Raw genomic sequence first — 21137 nt, forward strand, 5'->3', positions numbered from 1 at the left:
GGCTTATTTTTAGCTTGTGTTGTACTTCTCGAAATACTTCTTGATATTCCTGTGGCATTGGCTGACTTTACTGGAAATAGCTTACCATTCTCACCTCATTCATCCCATGTTGGTCTTCAGGATCTTACTAAGTTGTTACAGAGAGCAAGACTCTAGATGGCTTTCTCCTGTTTTAGCTGCAACTAAAAGCTGGTGCTATTGGATAATTAATTTCAAATATAATAGCACTTGTTTTTATCCAATACTGAACTTAATGTCAGAGCTGCGTAGTCTTTTAATGAAACTACATAAGGTTGCCAAATGTAATTGTAGCTGACATTTCTATGAAGTGTAGACAGCTTACAATTTTAAAATGACCAAACCAAATAGAAAAAATAATTGCAAGAAAAGGGGGATTTGTTATATGGTTTTGTTTAAACTCCCTCTTCTGTGTCTCCTAGCTTTTTAGTTGGTGAAGGAGCTTACAGATGGGCAGTTGATCACGGGATACCAGCATGTCCTCCAGGTATCATGGCTACAAGTGAGTAAACTGGTGGTGTCAGTAGGAAGAACAGGACAGAGTAATTTTAAACGGTGCCTCATACTTTGAGGTGTACATCACTTCACTGTTCTTAACATTCAACTAGCTTATGGTATTATGGTATATAAGGATGGTTTAAGTATACTAATTTTCTATTAAGTATCTGAATAGAAAAAATTATAAACTATTACTCCAGCTGCATTTTAGCAACATCTAATTCAAGTGAATTTCTTATTCTAGGATTAAATCCAGTGAAGGACTTCTTTACCAAAATGTAGGCTTTTTAACAGCTCAGTCCTGCAAGTCTCCAGTTGTGGTCCATCTTGAATCCCAAAAGCACCAACTAGCCATGTATCTAAATGCAGCAGGTGCCAGTTTGACTCTCATATTCTGCAGTTACACCCATCTCTGAGTCTTTGTCCAGAACTCCTCTGGTTTAAACAGGCTGTCAAATTCATTTGCCTTTTTTTTTTTCTTTTTTTTTTTTTTTTTTTTTTTTTTAATTTTTTACCTAGGTAGGCTTTGCTTCATCTGATATAGTGGAATAACCCGACCCAGAAATGGACTTGGATTATACTGTATACTAGCAGTAGTTGGGTCTCTTACAAAACCTTTTTTTCTTGAAATAAAAGAGGTTATTATGTTGTATTGATACACCATCTATAAACTAGGCTAAAAATTAGTGCACTCACCCATGGAAAGGAGGATGTGGTTCCCCTTCCTTCTCTTCTTCAGTCCCCCTTCCTTTTGGAAAGTGCTGTTATTACTAGTCTGTAGTTTGCTATTGGTGAGAGCATGCCCTACACTTCCTGTTGAGTTGTGCGGGAAAGAAATCAGAGATCATTACCTGAAGAAGAAGGAGAACACAGAAGATACAGAACGTTTCTTTGTTTTACAGTAAACAATATTACTGCATAAAATATATGAGTAGTCCCTAAACCAGAGATAGAAACCCAGGGCTCCCATTAAGGCTTTTATTGGGTCTAGATCTAAATGTAGATAAACATCCAGAAATTGCAGTTCAAAGTTGCTAATACTCAGTGCTTAAATGTAACCTCTGAAACAGTGGCAGCATTTTCTTGATCATGCCAATTTTCATACATATTCATGATACGTTTCATTTTGAACAGAAAGTTTTGATTTCTAGTTCCACATGACTGAAACTTTTGCCCTATCCATCTGCTGTCCAAAACAGCATTCCAGAACAACTTTGGGGCTCAGTTAAGCAGAGCACCTTTGTTTCTGTGACTCTAGAAAAAAAAACATGTAAAGGTTTGGGGTTTTTTTGTGGTGGTTTTTGTTTTGTGGGTGTTTTGTTTTGTTGGTTTTGGTTTTGGTTTTTGGCAGGGGGGGGGGGTTGGTTTTTTAGAAGGTGGTTGCTACTTATGTGTGGGATATACTCCAGAAGGAAGGTTTCTTGACTAATTCTGTTAACATGCACAAAAGTTTCCGTTGTTTCTAGTACCAGTGTGTTTTTGTTGTGACAGAGATGATTAGATTGTAACGTTAATTGCCAGATGATATCTTCCTAGCAAAAGTGTACCCTGGTCAGAGCAAATCTACACGTTATGGCTTAAAGATAAGGATGACCACTGCTAGTTTGGTTTACCTGAGCAACTTAAAGGTTGTCATTTTTCCTAACATTTTAGTAAACTTAATTTTGCAGAATAATTATTAATGGTAGTATATCTGATTTTTCTTTAAAACAAAACAAAACCACAACAGCAATAAAGAGCAAACAAAACCCTGAAAACTCAGTTTTAGAAAATGATATCATGTTGATTTCCATACCAGTCCATAGCAAAGCTAGCCTTTTAATGCATAGATTTCTGGTCAGGGAGGCTGGAAGTTAACACCATGTGTGACAACATGGGATTGTTATAGCTGAAAAGAAGCTGGAAGGTGTCTCACAGGTAACATGTAAGAAAGCTGAAGTTGTTTTTTCCAGTGTTACTAGGGGAGAGAAAGTTAGAGGTGCTTCAGAAATTACAATTAAAGAGAACGTTTTTTTCCAAGCAACCACAAAGGATCTCATTTGAAGTGAGCTATTGCACAAAATAATGTAACAAACTTCAAAAAATGGAAGAGTTTTTCATTATGCTTGCTACAATTTCTATGGTAGAGCTTGCATGGAGAATTGGGGGTAAATTAACTTGAAATTACGTGACTGTTGAATAGCTTTGTGAAATGAAGAACGAAGTAATTGCCAAACATCAGGAAAATAAGTTTAGTAACTTAATTATAAAAACCAACACCACCACCCCCCCTCCCAACCGCCTAACCCAAACCTTAGACATGTACTTGCAATAAGTATTAGCAGGGAGAAGTAGGTGCATATGTTTTGGCTTCTCTGTGCTGCACATGGAACATATTGTTGAAGTCGCATTATTCTGTCTCATTTTTCCCAGACCTGAGATGGCAAGAGTAATGTTATACATGCTGTAAGGCTGTGGGATTGTGTGGTTGGTTTTGCATGGATGGAGCTCTCTGTCTGATCAGTTACAAAGAAAGTTGCACGATCAGCTTTGTGGTCACACTCCATAATTCTCTCAGAACTATCAAAGTATCTAAGCACCGAACTGAAATGATGTTTTAAACCATGTTACTTGTTGAACTACATCAAGGTTATGTCAAGGCTCACCTGCTTTGTTGTCTTCGGTTTGCCAAGTGTGGGAGGAAATGGGATTTCTACCATTTGTAGAAATCTGGTGGCTTTCCAGTGTAGTGAGTGGGTGTTTTTCTAAAAAAAAAAAAAAAAAAAAAAAAAAAAAAAAAAGTGAAATGTGATCTGCCTGTATTGCCTACAGTCTGCAAGAAAGCTGAATTTATTAATTCCTGCCTATACTAGAGCTTAATTCCTGCCAATACAAGAGCGAATACTAGCTTATGCTACAGCTTTGTTATCCTGTGCTAGAGAGACTGCTTTGAAAGTGTGATCAGAGTATTAAGAGTGTGATTACAGTTCAGAAGTGCTAATTTACTGTATCATGCAACCTCTTATATAAATGTTAAAAGTATACTTTACTCTAAATAGGCAACGTAAATTTGAGGTACAGCTTCAGCTGTGAGTATCTGTGCCTGCACTAGTAACTGAACCACTTTTATCTGAATTTTTTCAGTTCAGCCTATAGTAGATGCAAAGTAGTTGATTTGACAAAGATAACACTGTATAAGACAGCATCTTACAATTGCTTACAATGTTAAGTCTTCAAAGGGGAAGAGAAGGAAGGTAACTACTAATGCAGCAAGCTTGTACCTCTAACTCTAGCAATGTGGAAGTGACCATAAGTACTTCAGTAAGTTATATTACATAAGAACAAAAGCAGCTGCAGTGGATTCTCATAGCTTGATAACTGGAATCCAAGAGTAGCCACAAATGATGCTTAAGGAAGAATCTAAGAACAGAGCAAATACATACTTCCTTTCCCTAACCCATTTGCTATCCCAGACTCTACATTCCTGAGTCATGTCTGGTTCCTGCATACATGGAGGTAATCAGTGGCATTTTCTGCCATGAAATTGCTGTTTCCTCTTGAGCCCATATTAATTTCTAGCTTCACCACTTAACTATGGGTTGTGTGAAGAACTACCCCTTTTTCATTATTTTGAGACTTGCTGAATAAAATCTGCTGGTTTATTGTCAGGTCAGTACTCAGAATCCTTATTCACTCAAGGTCTCTTATTACCTTGAATAACTTAGTGTCATCAGTAAAATCACATCATGTTGTTGAACAGAGTAGTTGCTACTGTAGGTTGATTTGGCATTCCACTTGTAGCAAGATATTTATTTACTCCTCCTTTGTTTTCTATTTTTTAACCAATTTTGTGAATGCAAGGATATTTCCTTTTATCTTATGGCTACTTGGCTGCTTTAATGAGGGAGAGCCCTTTCTAGGTAAGTGTCATGCAGATTGTCTTCTTTCTAGTGACACCGTATATCTCCCTGTCCCACCACTGTTGCCTACCTAGCCTGCCTCTCTCCCCCAAACCTCACCTCACCCCCAGCTCTGTCCTCCTCTATTATTGCATTAAGAAAAACATCGGCCGTATTGCCAGAACTGTGCTATGAGGTTCGGTCGGTGGCTCAGGGCAGTGGCTTAGACCATGTTTTGTTGCTTTGTTTTTAGGGCGAGAATGAAAGAGATCTGAAGAGACACTCAAAAGTTTTGGAGATTTGATTAGGAAGCTTGGTTAATCTGAATACATATCTGATTTTAGGAGACTGAGGGATATCTCTCAGGAGATGCTTGTCTTTTAACAGCAAAAATTGCTACCTCTGTTCCATAATATTCAAAGTAAATGAACTCTGATAAGTGCATGTGTTTCATTAGCAATAAAAAAAAAAATAAAAACCCAACCAACCAACTAACCAAAAACGTGCTGGTGGGGGGAGGGCCAGACATGACATAAATCCTCCCTGGAATTGAAAGTAATATTGTAGGTTCGCTTGCAGTTCTAAAATCCGAACAGCTAAGTGCAGCCAATAGAATGGCTATAAGTTGGCCAGGAAAAAAGTTGGGCTGAAGTACCCAGAGGATGCTTTGAATGAAAATCTTCCAGGGAGCAGGAAAAGCTGCTTGATGGAAAAAAGATTTCTTCCAGGAAGTAGTACGAAATGGTATGTCTAGCAAGAGTTTACCCTGAGTTCTTGTTATGAAGAACAGATCTCTATAGTAGTGCTCTGAAAAAGATAGGGGGTTTTTTTTATATGCTTTTGATGCTAAGTGCGTGGTTTTTTTTCCTGTTCATGTTGCTGTCTCTGTCAACGTATGGCAATGTCGGAAGTAGCACTAGTAGTCTTTGGTCCCCACACAAGCATAAGTGGTGTTAATTTGTCATTTAAAACAGCTTTGTTAAAATGAAATTTATTTTCATCTGTCTGTTTTCATTTGTGCCATTTATTTTAGCAACTGCTCAATAGAATTATTCACTGGATCATTTTAATTCCTGTGGGTTAACTAATTTGCTAGTATATTCCTTTTTAATTCGCTTCTCTCCAATAGTTGCGTTCTCTTTTAATATGGAATAGAAAGATAAAATGCAGAAAGTTCTTTCTGGTTCTTTCAGTTGACTATAAAAAATGTCTGCCAGGGGGTGCTATATGATTGGTCAGAGCTCAATCTGTACTTCAAAGTTTTAAAAATATTCTTAGACTTTTCTTAGTATCTTCAGTTTACAGTTTGCTTTTAAACAAGGATTGCTGAACACTCATAGGTTGCATAATGTTTTGTTGCATAATAATTTGTTATGCCTGTAATAGAAACATTGGAGTTTGTGTTGGTGTTCCCAGCTTGCTGTTCCACCACTGTAAATAAGAAGGTTTGAGTATTATCATGAACTTGATTTGTGATTTAGTGGTGCTAGGAGTTTGTATTTGTTACTTCTGTTTGAAAACTTAATTGTTCACTTAAATATTTTCTGAATTTTCAACCTAGCCTGAAAATATGTAAGGGAATAGATGTGGCTTGTAAAAGGAAACATGGACTTTTTACGAAAACATTTTGCATTAACTTTGGGCAAGAAATGTTAGTGTATTATAATTAACAGCCTGTCAGCTACAGGCCTATTTAAAGTACACAGAGCTAGAACTAACAAGTAGATATGTATCAATTTTACTATTATTAAAAAAAAAAAAAAGTGCCTTAGTCTTGCATTCTGTTCTGTATGTACAATTCAGTAGTTTCAATGACTCCATGAATAGGACAATTACAACTTTCTCTCTAATAATTTTTCTTTTACCTCTGTTCTCTGGATCATTTCTAATGGGCTGTGAAAGGAGACTACAAAAAGTTCTGAAGAGCTGTGTAGAATGGGGAATACAGTTGTCTTTCATTTACTTAGCGACTGCATCCTTATGTAATAGAACTTTCAAGATTTTTGGTTAAATTTTTACTTGTACATAGTATAATGGTAAAAGGAGTTATGGGAATGATCAGACTGCCAGAGTGCCAACAGGATTAGTACAAGAAACGAGTAAACGATGTGAAAGTTTTATGGCAAACAAGTGGCACACAGATGGCATTTCTGAACTGACTCAGAGACCAATGTTCTCTTTCTTCCACTGACCTGCTTGCTGAAAATTACTTTCTCATCTCTTTCTGTTAAGTGGTGGTAACGATGTAAAAAGCCTGTATAAAGGCTGTATTTATTGTCTAGCCATGATAATATAGGAGATAGATCTTGTGCTAATGAATTATGTAATGACCATCTTGTGGTCCTTTCTCATCAGGGTACCCAGTAACACTGGAACCTTTTGAAAATGGGAAAACCTATGACAGTCTTACCTCTGAGCAAGATGTGCCTGTGAGATTTTTCTTCTGCATTTATAGATAATACATCATATTATCAAGCACACTTTCTGACACCACATCCACTAATACCAACCTCTCATGCAGGCGAGTGGTGTTGAGCAGGAGCTACTGCCACCTGTTCTGTGCTCAGCCACTGAGCCTTCTCCACAGCAAACCCCTACACTTGTCTCAACTTCTACAACTCTGCTGTGACCAAGTATTCTACCCAGTGCTTCCACTGTCTAGCACAGGTAGACCCAAAATGCAGTGCATTTAAGTAGAGAGTACATGTGGGTAGCTCCTGTTGGTACCTTGCAGGGTTGAAGGGAGAATGTGGAGGACTGGGAAGATGTTTTCAGGTCTAAGTGTGAAACTGAAGTCCTGAGCTTTTAATAATATTGTAGTTCTGACATGCTTTTGTTGTCAGTTGTTACATGTCTTTAATCTGGATGAGGCCTGAGCATGGCGTTTAAACACTAACAGACAATCATTTTATAAAGCTGTGGGGTTTTTTGTTCTTTTTTTTTTTTTCTTCCTCTCCCAGCAGCTCTGAAGTAACTTTATTTATTACAGTATATACATAAATGAGAAAGCAAACCAGAACGGCTGGTTGTACTCTGTGGCTTCCGAGACACAAGTCTTTTAAGAATGAGTTTGGGCGTACATGTTATTACTGTGTAGGGTAGTAATTGGCAGGGACTTTTATCTGAAAGCACATATTTGATTTTCATCTGAACTTTTAAATTCTTGAGCAAAATTGAAGGATGTTGTACTAAATACCTTTCCATAGATTCTGGCAACAATACCTCTGGGCTGTGGTCCAAGAATTTTTCAAACTAGAATTCCATCTACTCCCTCACCTCCCTTTCTAGCTTCCTCCCCAGCCAATAAACTCTACCTCTCTTGCTTCCCTTTCTCCTTGGCCCAGGCAACATCAGGCTGATGTAGCTACATTGCATTTGTTTTAGGAAAACATGCCTGTCTTCAACACTGTTGTGTCCTTTTCCTCTTCTCAAGCTTGGAATATGCTGTCTTGTTGGAGAAGGTGAGAGTGTTTTTTGTACTGTCATTTAGGACAAATTAAATTTCTCAGCATCCTTGCACCACGAAGTTGAGGTTTTGTTTTAGATTGAATGTGAATTATAAACTTAAACTGTGTGTAGGCATTTTCCTTCTGTGTATAGTGCTTATTTTCAAAATAATTTTTCAGTGGGTTATTTTTCCATGTTGTGTATGCATCATTAACCAAGCACACTTGAATCCTGGATTTTTTTTTAGTTCATAAAACGTTTCATTGAACTTGAAACCCTATAATATATTCTTTGTCAAGGCTCAAACTTACAGGATGTTTTCAGAAAATTTTTAATTTCATCTTTCATTTGTTTAGTGTGAAGCTCACTTGTGTTTTCTTGTTTCTTTTGTCACTAGTAGAGCAAGATAAAGCAACCAGAGTACTAGCCAGTTTAATGACATTTATAGTGGTTTTACATAGATAGAACATCACAAAGGCAGGAATAAATGGAGGGCAGGCAGCCTTTCACTCACTATTAGTCTTTATTCCCTTATTCTGGGAAAAAAAAAATCTGAGATTCAAGACACTATTTTTAACTGATCATCTGAAGTTGGGCATAAATCTATGTCAGAGGAAAAAAGAGAAATTGCTACGTTTTGTTTTACAAACTGGTTCTTTGTTTCACAATTCTTTGATCACTTTGGAGGTATTAGCTATTTTATCCTGCTAAGAGGAATTGATAATCACTGATAATAATTATTTTCCCTAAATAATGAAAGGCAATTATTCATTAGTCCTTGCTAAAACAAAATCTTCAACTTTCAGACAAAAGTTAATCCTAATAACTGTTCTGAAGTTGAATGTAGCCTGAGTGCAAGAATTTCCACTCTAGGGGACGTCTGAATAGACTTTCTTTCCCTCACAGTATGGAAAGGTATGACATTTCATGCTAAACTGAATAAAACTTGAGAGTGATTGAGTTAATATATTAATTCATATAAGTAACTCTGGGAAGGGAGGTACGATATTAAAAAACCTACCCTCCTCCACCTCTGAAAAAGGACTTCCCCAAAACAATCCCCTCCCCACCCCTCACAAAAGACCTTCAGCTGTTCCTGGTAAAAATTCATGTCATCTGGAAGTACAGAAGCATGACTGGCACCTCTCTGATATCTCTCTCTAGTGTAATGGTATGAAATTTTCGATGTGAAAAGTATTACCCTATCTGTCACAATAGGAGCTGATGATTAAGTTTTGTAGATATTGTGATGAAGGAAGCTGGGAAGGTTTGTGTATTTTACGAGGGAAACATGGTAGCTTCCTTGACCTAGACTGTTCTGTCTTTGTGCATTTTAGTGTTATATTACTTAGGTATGGTGGTATCTGATGCACAGGGATAGGATGAGAGAGGACTAACGTAAATTAGAATATGTGAGATTTTGATTAACTAAAAAAAAAAAATTTTTTTTTAACATGAGGTTGATCAAATACTGGAACAGGGGCCCAGAGGAGTTGTGAAATCTCCATCCTTGAAGGTATTCAAAACTTGAAAAGTTCCTATGCAGCCCTTTTGAATTGGACTTCCTTTTCCTGGGAGGTTGGAGTACATGACCTCCCAAGATCCCTTCCAACATACATCATTCTATGTTACTAGAAAACTTTCTTCATCTGTCCATTTGACATGGTCTAAGATAGGCAAAAAATGCATGCCGCAGTATCTCCTGGGGCTCTGGATATCTGATCATCCAGTGAAAGAGTCCTTCATGCACTGCACCACTTCTCCCACATATGAGACTAGCAAAGTAAGAAAAGCAATAGAGAGAAAATGCATGACAAGTCTTTACCCCAGCATACAGTTGAAAGGCAGTTGGGGTACCCAGGGATTGAAAATACTTCTGACACTTGAGGACTAAGTACAGTTTTTTGTTAACCAAAGTCATTGCTTTGTAGGGTAGTCATCCATTCCATAAACATGGACGAGGGGGTACATTGCTAGCCTAATTTCATACTTGGTGTTTCTTATTGCCTAGTAAAATGTATGCTTCCATTAATAATGACCTGTTTGCCACCCTATATTTCTTAGCATACTGATACCGCTTTGAATTAACAATGCAGATCAGAAGTTACTGTGAACAGTTAGATCCTTCAAAGCAAATCTTTGGGTTTTTACTTGTTTTGAAAAGACAAATAGAATCTTAAAGCACAAGGTAAAATCTGAAAATTGTTTAATTGCTTAGCTAGAGACTAAGGATTTCAGTAAATGAAACCTCTCTCTTAAGCTTGGAGAATTTCATACATTGTGGAAAAAATGACAGGATAAGTAGCAAGCAAGGTATAGTTGAAGTGATGATGCTGAGAGGCCGTATAGCAGCACTCTGTGTAGCTGGCAGGGCAGCTTGGAACTAGCCCATGTGTTCTCTAGTTTTGATGGGATCTTTGTGCACATATTTGAACTGGTGAACGTGCAAATACTGCAGAAAGTTTCAGAACACCACTAGCATTAGATTCTGGAGTACAAGGAGAACTTCTCATGTTCAGGTTTTCACGTGTGGGCTCCTGCACCCTCGTATTTGTCTTGCTTCTCTAGGTACACCTTTTTTCTGAATTGGCAGGAGACAATGGCAGCAGTAGATAAGAGACTTAGGCATATTTATCCCTGTGTAATACTTTGTGTAATACTTACTTTTGATGAGTACTAAGGCCAGGCACCATTCCTACTCATCCATATTGTGGCTCTGCCCATGGGTATTAGCTATAGTTATTGAAGTCATGTCAACTTACAAGTTCACCTGTTTAAAAATTCTGTTAAAAACAATGTGCTGGCTTGGTTTATTTTGGGGCACTTCTGTTTAACAAATTTTTCATCTGTGTGAGGTTTTTTTTTTGTTTGTTCCTCCCCACCCCCAATTAGTACTAGACTTCAATGATTCTTTGCCTGTTCCCCCTTATCAAGTGTGGGGGTTTTTTTACCTCTTGCACTTCATTTCAAACGTAGAAATGTGTTGTCCAAAGTAGCTGCATTAATCAGCTCTGTGTGGTAGAAAGAGTTCTTTTCTTGGCAACGGCAGATTAATATGTGTTTACAGTTTTAAGAAACTTGTATTCATTAGGTTTTTGGAGAGAAATGACAGCTTTCTTGTTACTTTTAGGTTAAATACTTGAATAACTGTGGTAGTTTAAGGTGCAGTTTTATGTACTTGAAAACAGGTTTAAAGGAGAGTTCACTAGGTGATTTTGGCACCTGCATGGGGAAGGTTTCAAAGAAGTAAAATGCTGACCGTCTGTGTACTTTGAGAATTGTAAATGAAAGCTTTGTGTTCTGTTGGCTGTGCAATATTGATTTTATTCATAGACTGTACTTGGAGCTGTTGCAGCCATCTGAATAATGGTGATATAGCTGTATTGAGAATTTAATTTAAAATTACATTTTTTAAGGTTTTTTAAGTTCTAAGATTAAATGGGAAACCTGTGCTTCTTAACTTCCATTGAATTTGACTTACCTGTGTATACTTCTGCCCTCCTAATAGCTTGATTTTGCATGCCTAAACAAGTGACAAAAGACATTTTCCCCCCTCCTCTTTTCTCTACATTTCGAAGAGGATGTTAAAACAATCTGTGGGTAATATTAAGTTAAAACTAATTTAAACTAACAGGGTCAATATCTGTATTTTTTTCATGAACTGAAACTTCTAAAATGGGAACATGTCATTTTGGTCTCTTAAGCATAACTTTTTTTTTTTTTTTAACTCCACTTTAGAGAACACTTCGTTTCTGAATGTGGGACTTAGATGTGGAAAATACATGTTTGTCTTTTCAAGACCTAGGTGGTCTTTAGACTGTGTTGGATTATGGAACATAAAAGTATTGCTACACTATTGTGTGGCTTTAAATATATGGGTAAACATACAGATATGCAATTAAGGTAATAAAATAGTAGCCTAATTTTATGGATATCAGAATGAGCTCACATGGTATCTATTTACTTGTCAGCAGTCAAAAACAATAATTTTAACACAAGCCACTTATTCTGTTCTCTTCTGTGCAGTGCTGCTGCTTTGCCAAACAGAGAGATATTTAGACCAACATAGCTTCCATATGTGTTCAGTGACTTGTTTCTACTAGATATTTTACCCATCACTGTTGCTGAACAGTAGTAGAACTTTTTCACTTAGGAAAAGATGTAAACATCTTGTACTGAAACTTAAATACTTAATTGTTGACTTTTTTATTGATGCTTTTTGCATCAGTAAAAATGTGGGGGATGAGACTTCCAAAACATCAATTTAGTTAAATGCTTTTGAACTATTTTTGTAGGGTTTAGCTTAGCAGCTTTTAAGAGGAACAAGAGGAAGCTGGAGTTGGCTGAAAAGGTGGAAACAGATCTCATTCAACTAAAGAAAAGACGACAATCAAATGAAAAGGTTAGTTCTTGGTTAAAATTTTGTTGTGTCATCCTAAACGTACAGCTGATTTCTAATAAATTTCATGTCATATATGATGAGACTAATGTAGCATCAGAAGCCACTTCTCCTTGACCATCCTGATGTTAAGATGATACAATGATAACAGTGCAATTAAAACTTTCTGCCTTGCTATTTGAAAACCAGCCTGTCACTTTGTATCTTATTTCTGCTATGAAAAATATTTTGCTCATTTTGCACTGGAAATATGACAAATGTGAACACAAACAGATATTTACTGAAACATTTTCTTTAGCTTGGGATCTCTGTCACTGTTTCCCACTTTTTAATGTTTCCTGAGCGCACTGCATTATGGAGCTGGAATTGGTGAAATTTGAAATATCAGGTAGGTAAACATGTGCATCTGTGCATGCATCTAGCATTGACCTGGCCCATATTACTTTTACTACAAAACTAGTAGGATTCCCTCTGTTCTCCTCACTTTTTAGTTTGAATTTAGAGCTTTTGTTACCATTTGAGAATGTCAACCACAGTATTTGTGTTTACTGTTGAATATCAAAGTATAGCTCATTAATTTAAATGCTTATGCTTTATTTGGGGCCTGTGGGCTTTCAGATTGGCCATTTCTCTTTGCTTTGGTAAGCTGACTGACCACTGCCTTATGTAGTTGCATACGTTGATATGAATAACATATAAATCCCAGAGAATTGGCAAAAAAGTTTATTCTCTGTAGTCTGTGCAAATGCAAACCAGTGATAAATTAGGCATTTTTCATCTGTGTTCTTAGATAAGAAGTTTTCCCTAGCAGGGTGCTAATTTTTCTATTTTCAAGGAGGTATAACACCTGTAAATAAAGTAAGGGTAGAGGGGGGAAAAAAGTTAGTTATTCGTTTTGGAACTTTTCCTGTTTACAGGACTTCATGTACCCTCCTTGTGAAACTAACAGTGATAAAACGTAACTGAGGGAGGAGGGGGTCTCTGTACAGTATTGATGTTCATGTAATAAGGGGCAAGTCAATGCTTGAAACATATGCCAATGCATGAGCTTACCGACCTGCAATTTGAAATTTCAAGGGCTCCAGAGTCATGTGCAGCGTTTGTGGGAGACCCCCAAAGGCCAATGATGGTAGGTAAAGGAGGTGATCAAATAGAAATCTACTCACCGGTAAGTAGTCCAGTAACATAACACACCAGTTTTGTCAACTTTCTGGGCACATCCTGTCCATGGAGGGGGGATGAAAACCAAACCATGCTCTTGATGTGGACTGCTTGTGTTATCCACAGAGTGTAAGATAATTGCAGCCTTACAGGAAGTTTAGGTTTTCGAAATGAAAAAAAGTAGAATAATTCTCTCTAAGCTATTAGAAAAGGGTCATTTTGCAAGGTTAAGGCACATGATCCGTCATCCCAAAACTCGTACTGTCAAAGCTGAACTTTCATATAAGGTTTACAAATAATTGTTTAAAAAACATTTAAATACTTGAATAATTAAAAGTTAATCTTCTGGACAAAGTTAAGCTTTAATCTATAAATACTCATTTAATTTTATTTGCTGTGCTTCTCTGGAGCTGATGATGGAGCAGACCTGTCCCTTTCAGCAGGACTTTGTAGCTGTTCTGTTGTCTAGTTTGACTCGCCTTTTCCAACCCTATGCTGCAGCTTAGCTTATGTGCCTCTGTTGCCAGTACTGCACAGTTGTAAGTTCTGGTCATTTGTTTGTCTATGAAGTTTTAGAAGTTGGGAAAAGACCAAGGTAGAAAGGATGTTAATGAAGTTGAAGTTGAATGGAAATCATAACTAAAAGGCCTATGTGAAGAGATAGTAGCTGAAATTACTTGGAAGTTTTAGCTGCTGATAAATTTCACCAGCTAAAAATAAACATACAGTTTTAAAAATTACTTTTCAATAAAAGTTAAATTATACTAAGCCTAAAAAGAATGAGGCTGTTTAATAAAGAGTGTATGGAAAAACTAGGCAGTGTAACTCTACTGAAGGACTTTATATCCTGAGTAAATGGAATTTTCTTTTTGCTGTGTTTTTCATTGTTTACCCAGTGTAGGATTTGTAGAGGGTTATGCAGTTGCACACAGGAAGATCCTTTAATAACTTCACCGAATTTTGAAGGTGTGAAAATTGGGACTTTTTTTAATTTGTAGTGACTTATATATTGATTTACATAGTTAAGAAATCATTTTTGTTTGTGTGTGAATTAACTAAACATATTCATAGGGGGCCTGGCTATGATGTGTTAATTCAGCCAGATGCCATTCTGAAGTTCTCACCTCAAGCACCAGCAAACATCAGAAGTAAATGCTTGTCGTCGTACTGTTAACCTGTCTTCTACTAGAGGAAATGATCATTGAAAGTAGCTTAGTAGTGTTTGGCTAAAAGCTCTATTTTTTAATTTGTCTTCTGCTACTACAAACTTTTTTTAAAGCTATGCTGAAGTTACTTGTGAGAGGAGCTGTCCTCTCCTTGGTTTGAATAAGTGGCACTAAGAATTTCCAGTGCACATGAATTTTTTTACAGGTTAGTGTTTATAAGTTAGTTTTTTATAGGCTAGTTATATAACTCCATAAATAACATTATTTAGTTTGAGTTTTAAAACTGATTTGGTTTTTATCTAGTTTAAGATATGTACTGAAGTATGCGTACAACAATTTGAATTATATGTATGGAATCAGCAGTTTCATATTCTTCAGCTACTGTATTGAGGCAATAATGCTGAACATACTTAGAAAAGAAAAATACGTCTGTCCTTGTTCAACAGAAAAACATTCTTTGAAGTATTTTGTGCTTTATAATTTTTGTCATTGATCATCTTGAATGTACCACGTGAACTTTTAGCCAGTTCCAGGTTGCACTCTTTGGGTGAGCAACAGTCAATGCATAGCAATATGCATCATTCCCATTATATATGGCGAATTTTAATCACTTAGCTTTTTCCTCAAATAAAATTTTTTATGGCTGTGTGAAGGTAATTGTAGATGTAGCAGTTGAATATGGGAATCGTAGTGGCTGTCTTATTTATTCTTGCAGTTTGAAAAGGAATTTGAATTTTATGCATTTCCTTTTCCTTAAAGAAATAAATTTTCTGTCACGCATCCACGCTGAAATGGTCTTTGATGATAATAATACTTTTTAGACTTCCAAAGTATACTTCAGAATTCATTTAATGTGGAAAAGAAACCTAAATGTTTTTCATCCATTCCAGTTAAAATAAAAACAAACCAGCAAAACTTCCCTGTGGAGTACAGTATGAAATAATTCCCTCATCTTGAACATGGAGGTCAGACAAAATGTTCTGTTTACATACCAAACAACTATTAAACTGGAAAGGCTAGGGTTGTTTGTCGATCTTCGTATGATTAGACTGTAACTGCCCCTTTTCAAACACATGAATGTTGTACCAATCATGCATACTTTTGTCAAGATTAGATTGCTGTGAGAGTACATCATGCTATGCTCCCAGTTGCCCTAGAGGATAATGTTTCTAGAAATTGGTATGTATGAATTGGTCTCAGTGCTCACAGAATAGTGACATTTTCCCTTGACTTAGATGAATTTAAGTATTTCTTGACAATACTTTAATAAAATGTTGCTTATAAGATTGCCTCTCACCTTGTTAAATACTGCTGTAATCAGCAGAAGTGCTGCATCAAGAACACCTTAAATCTGAGATTTTAAAAGACCAAAATATATTCATTGTTGGGATGTTATTTTCTAGATAATACTATCTACTGTTGTGCTCCTCTCTGTTCCCACTTGATCTGTAAAGGGTCAATGTGGGATATACTAGAAGATTTATGTGTTGCCCTGTTCTGATTTGAGTAGGAGGATACTGTATAAAAACATATTTTTAGAGGAACCTACTTGATCTAATTATCATCAAATATAAAATCCTATTTATTTGTGTGGATAGTTGGGTAATAGCGTATAGATATTAATTGCTTCAATCTGATTCATTTTGCATTTGTCAGTTATGATACTTGGAGGTGAGATTTAATGGTAGTTACTTTTTACAGAATTTCAAAACCATCTCAAGTTGAGAGGGAAAAGGCCCTGTGTGTAGATATCTTTCAGCGGGCACTGGGTAGAGCTCTCCTAAACTGTTAATTCCTTCCTTAGGGGCTTGTAGAATGATGACTATTTATGGGGGTTTTTTTACGTGCAGAAGGTGGTAAGGATGAGACTTCTAAAATACTTGATAGAAGTCTGCATTTGTGCAGATGAGCGTCTTCCAGCTTTGTGTGCATGTTCTTAGCTAAGTTTGAATATTTGGTCCATGATTTCATGAAATTAACTTCCTTTCCTGTTGCAAGGTGCAAATTAAGTCAGTCATGTGAGGTCTTACTTTTCACATTGACTTTAAGTTATTTCCATGTAAAATATTAACTACATAATAGATTTTATTTAGGTTGCAATACTACATTGTTAAAACCCCCAAACTGCTTTTGCAATGGATGTGTTAGTTTAAGTTATTAGCTAAAGTCAGGTATCGAATTTCTTAACAGATATCACCAAGTAATAATCAAGTTTCCTTTGGAACTTGCAAGATTTTTAAATCTAAGATACGTAAAAAGATAAGGGCAAGGAAGGTGGATCTTGTTTAGTCCCTGTTAGACCCATATAGAATTTGGACTTACTTTAGAGTTCATGAATTGTAGTGTTTAACATATTTCTTTTGATTGTCTTGATACTAGCTTGATGGGATCCTGTATTTTTCAAAATTTATATGGTTTGAAGAGATGAAATGTGTGACAATGAAAGTCTTCTCATCAGGTGCATTCTTCCTGGAACTCCTCAGGCGCATAATGCCTTTTTGTATGGAGAAGTAAAGAAAGTTCCTTTGTTAAATTGTGACGAGCTCTTCATTTACTGGTTCAGAAATCATAGGGTTGTCAATACACTTTACATACGTAGAAAAATTTTAGTACTGAACTACAGAATTGATTCATGGTGTCAGTTCTAAGTATATGAAGTCACTAATGTTGAAATGGGAGCAAACATAAAAATAGGTCTAGAATAGATCCGACAACATATTTTTCCCACTGGATATGGAATAGAACTGATCCTCATTGATTTTCAGTTCGTTGAGTAAGGATAAATATAGCATCAGCAGTGATTCTTTTTCTGATCACAAAAACCCGCCAAACATATATTACTGAGAAGTAATATATGGAATTCCTTTGCTTCAGTGATACAAATTTCCTTCAGAAGGTTATGTGCGCCAGGTTAAAAAAAATGCTTCCCTTAGAAAAGGTTTCCAGCCTCCTAAGTTGCCCCATCTAAAAATAAAACAAGCCAAAGCAAGAAAACTATACTGAATTGACAGCGAATACTTATTTGAAATAGATCTTTGTGATGGGTTGACCTTGGCTGGTTGCCAGGTGCCCACCAAAGCCGTTCTATCACTCCCCCTCCTCAGCTGGACAGGGGAGAGAAAATATAACAAAGAGCTTGTGGGTCGAGATAAGGACAGGAAAGAGATCACTCACCAATTACCATCACGGGCAAAACAGACTCAACTTGGGGAAAATTAACTCACTTTATTACAAATCAACCAGAGCAGGGTAATGAGAAATAAACCCAAATCTCAGAACACCTTCCCTCCACCCCTCCCTTCTTCCCGGGCACAACTTCACTCCCGGATTCTCTACCAAGCCCCCCAGCGGTGTAGGGGGACGGGGAATGGGGTGTACAGTCGGTTCATCATACGTTATTTTCTGCCCCTTCATCCTCCTCAGGGGGAGGACTCATCACACTCTTCCCCTGCTCCAGCGTGGGGTCCCTCCCACGGGAGACAGTCCTCCACAAACTTCTCCAACGTGGGTCCTTCCCACGGGCTGCAGTTCTTCCTGAACTGCTCCAGCATGGGTCCTTTCCACGGTGTGCAGTCCTTCAGGAGCACACTGCTCCAGCGTGGGTCCCCCACGGGGTCACAAGTCCTGCCAGAAAACCTGCTCCATGGGCTGTTCTCTCCACAGATCCGCAGGTCCTGCCAGGAGCCTGCTCCAGCGCGGGCTTCCCACGGGGTCCCAGCCTCCTTCGGGTACCTACCTGCTCTGGTGTGGGGTCCTCCCCGGGCTGCAGGTGGATATCTGCTCCACCGTGGACCTCCCTGGGCTGCAGGGGGACAGCCTGCCTCACCATGGTCTTCCCCACGGGCTGCAGGGGAATCTCTGCTCCGGCGCCTGGAGCATCTCCTCCCCCTCCTTCTTCACTGACCTTGGTGTCCGCAGGGTTGTTTCTCTTACATGTTCTCACTCCTCTCTCCGGCTGCCGTTTACTGTCTGTCCCAACTTTTTTTCCTTCTTAAAAATGTTATCCCAGAGGCGCTAATGCTATCACTGATGGGCTCGGCCTTGGCCAGTGGTGGGTCCGTCTTAGAGCCGGCTGGTATTGGCTCTCTCTCGAACACAGGGGAAGCTTCCAGCAGCTTCTTATAGAAGCCACCCCTGTAACTCCCCTCCCCGCTACCAAAACCTTGCCACACAAAGCCAATACAATCTTTTAAAGGAAATAATGGTGAAGAAATTTTCCATGCAACATATACTTGTAAATGCTTGTGGTTTTTTGAATAAAATACCTTTTAAAAAAAGAAATTAGTAACATAGCTACTGAAGGCAAATATTTTACGCATGTGAGAGCTAAAGCGGAAGATGGATGGCAGATTGAGGAAATAGTTTTACAGATGCTGCAAAGAAGGCTGCAGGCATTTTTTTCTTTGCTGTCAGATGATGTGGAAAACATACTGATCCACACTAAGCCTCATGCTTCTAAAATGTATTTCTGTTCATTATGGGAACCCCAAGTGTTTGACTTAATATGAATTAAGATTACACAGGTGGCCTTAATTCTGGCATTTCCTAACTTTGACAGGCTTGATTTTCATATCTGTAAATGTCTATTAATCAGGTTGTTTGTTGTGGGTATAATTTCCTTTGATAAAAGAGGGCAGGGGATGGACAACAAAATCTGCATCATATTAGTAGTTGTTCTCTATATAGAAATCATAGGATCATAGGAAAATTGGTGTTGGGAAGAGCTTTAAGATCTTGAAAACACCAAGGATGGGAGTCTGCACCTGCAGTGAGCAGCCTGCTCTGCAGCTTAAGATCTTTTCAGTCCACTGAATAGTATTGTTCTAACTGGGTTAACAACACCTGAATTACATTGTGGCTGGCAGTCCTGGGAGACGTGAAATACATTTGCCCATGAAATGTTAAGGAAGGGTTCCTTAATTTTCTTTTATCTTTGCAACTTGGAAGGGAACTTGCTATTTTCTTATCCTCTTTGCTCCCGTCCTCAAAATTCCTTTTGCATCTCCTTCTCCTACATTCCCTGATCCTGGTTTTTACCTTCCTCTGCTTTTCAACTAACTCTTCTTCCCAATGCTTGTTGAGACTCTAGTTCTATAATTTTTCACCTTTCTTTTTCTAATCAGTTATTCTGCTTTACTGTTAGGCCATCCTTCTGTTTTAATATTGAATACGGTTAGTGCCAGCTTCTGAGTGTAGAACTCATTCAGGAAGATCTAGGTGTAGGTGAAGAGAAGAAACTTGCTGTTACTCTGGGTAAAAGCCAAGGATGACAATACTGCTTAGGAGTTCCAGTTGCTTGAAAATTACTGTTGAGCACTGTAGTGCTGCATTGCATATATTTCCTTCTAAGACTGGTGCAGTATTAACTCAGGTGTTATCTTTTAAATCAAGTGTGGCCAGAGTATCATCAGCATGAGTCACCTAAGAGTTCTGCTTGACAAGTGATGTCATATACCCAAAGAAATTTTAATAGGTGATGGGAACTTGATAATTTGAAGTTGAATAGTTGGGTGGAGATTTTTTTTTTTTCTTCCTTCCTCTGGATCCTAGTCCAAAAAATATGCATTTATACGAATAGCTTAACATCCTTTGGGTTTATTTGCTTGGGTAAGTTTATGTAGGATTTTTTTAATGCTGGTAAGTTTTTATGTAGGAAAGACTGATCAGCTTAAAAGCTTGAGGGCTTGTGCAACAGCAGTGTTCATCTGTGGAGTATGTGATGGATGATGTATCGGTTGTGTTTATTCATTTTATTTTATGTACGCTGCATGCTGTGTCCCATCAAAAGTGTGTGACTGGGCATGAAGTCAGAGTGCCTTGGCCTGGGTTCTGCAGAGAAGGGAATCTACGGCAAGCCTAGGCAGAGAGGAGGGAACTGCTCTTTCTCTTAGAGTGACTGAATGTGGTGTATTAAGTAAGGGGGGAAGAACAGAAAGATTCAGGGTTAGATGGATGAAGTTTTTGTGAGACAGTAGGCAGAGGATGCATTCCTTGCATCAGGATTGAATGCTGAAAGACCCCTGCTCTTAGGGGAGCAAATCTGCCTCAGAAGCAACGGAAGTAAGGATGCTTTTCTAGTGACCCAGAGGGAGAGCAAGTCTGGGAGAAAGAATCTGTCCTGGGGAGATTCCTTCTCAAGGCTTCTATTTATTGTCTCTCAGAATATCAGAATTTTCTCTTTATATGGTAAGCTGCTCCTTGTGGAATTTTTTTTTTTTTTTTTTTTTTTTTTTTTAATCACACATAGCTTTAAAGATCAGAATCTCTGAAAATGCCATCTCAAAGCTTTTGGGAAAGGCCTTTTGATATGGCCTCTCTGGAATGAATTGCTGAATCATTTCTTAGTGGACAAGTGCCCACCACTAATAAAACGGCATTTTTTGGCACTTCTGTGAGTAAAGGCAGGTAATCTAAGCATTGGGTGAGTTCTGAGGTGTCTATTACCTTCTTGTTTCCAGAGAAGTTTTCTTCAGGTCCTGTCTGAGGCAAGAAAGCATTTTGGGAGGATTTATGGCAGCACAGCTGGTACAATATGCATGAATAGCAAATCCATTTTGTTGATCGGCCTGC

General features: G+C 37.8%; 1 protein-coding gene across 11 annotated transcripts in view; it reads left to right on the forward strand.

The window, feature by feature from the left end:
- Window positions 1-21137, forward strand: part of TASP1 (taspase 1) — a 90153-nt gene that overhangs the window by 23242 nt on the left and 45774 nt on the right. For all 11 annotated transcript variants that reach the window (XR_005933032.1, XR_005933036.1, XR_005933037.1 and 8 more), the window contains exons 7-8: window positions 441-520; window positions 12137-12243. Coding sequence is in view for 5 of the 11 variants with exons in the window: in XM_041125506.1 (XP_040981440.1) it covers window positions 441-520; window positions 12137-12243 (187 nt within the window). In the remaining 6 variants the exon portion in view is untranslated. The remainder of the gene's footprint in view (window positions 1-440; window positions 521-12136; window positions 12244-21137) is intronic.

Source organism: Aquila chrysaetos, chromosome 8, assembly GCF_900496995.4.
Source record: "Aquila chrysaetos chrysaetos chromosome 8, bAquChr1.4, whole genome shotgun sequence".
Taxonomy (NCBI): Eukaryota; Metazoa; Chordata; class Aves; order Accipitriformes; family Accipitridae; genus Aquila; species Aquila chrysaetos.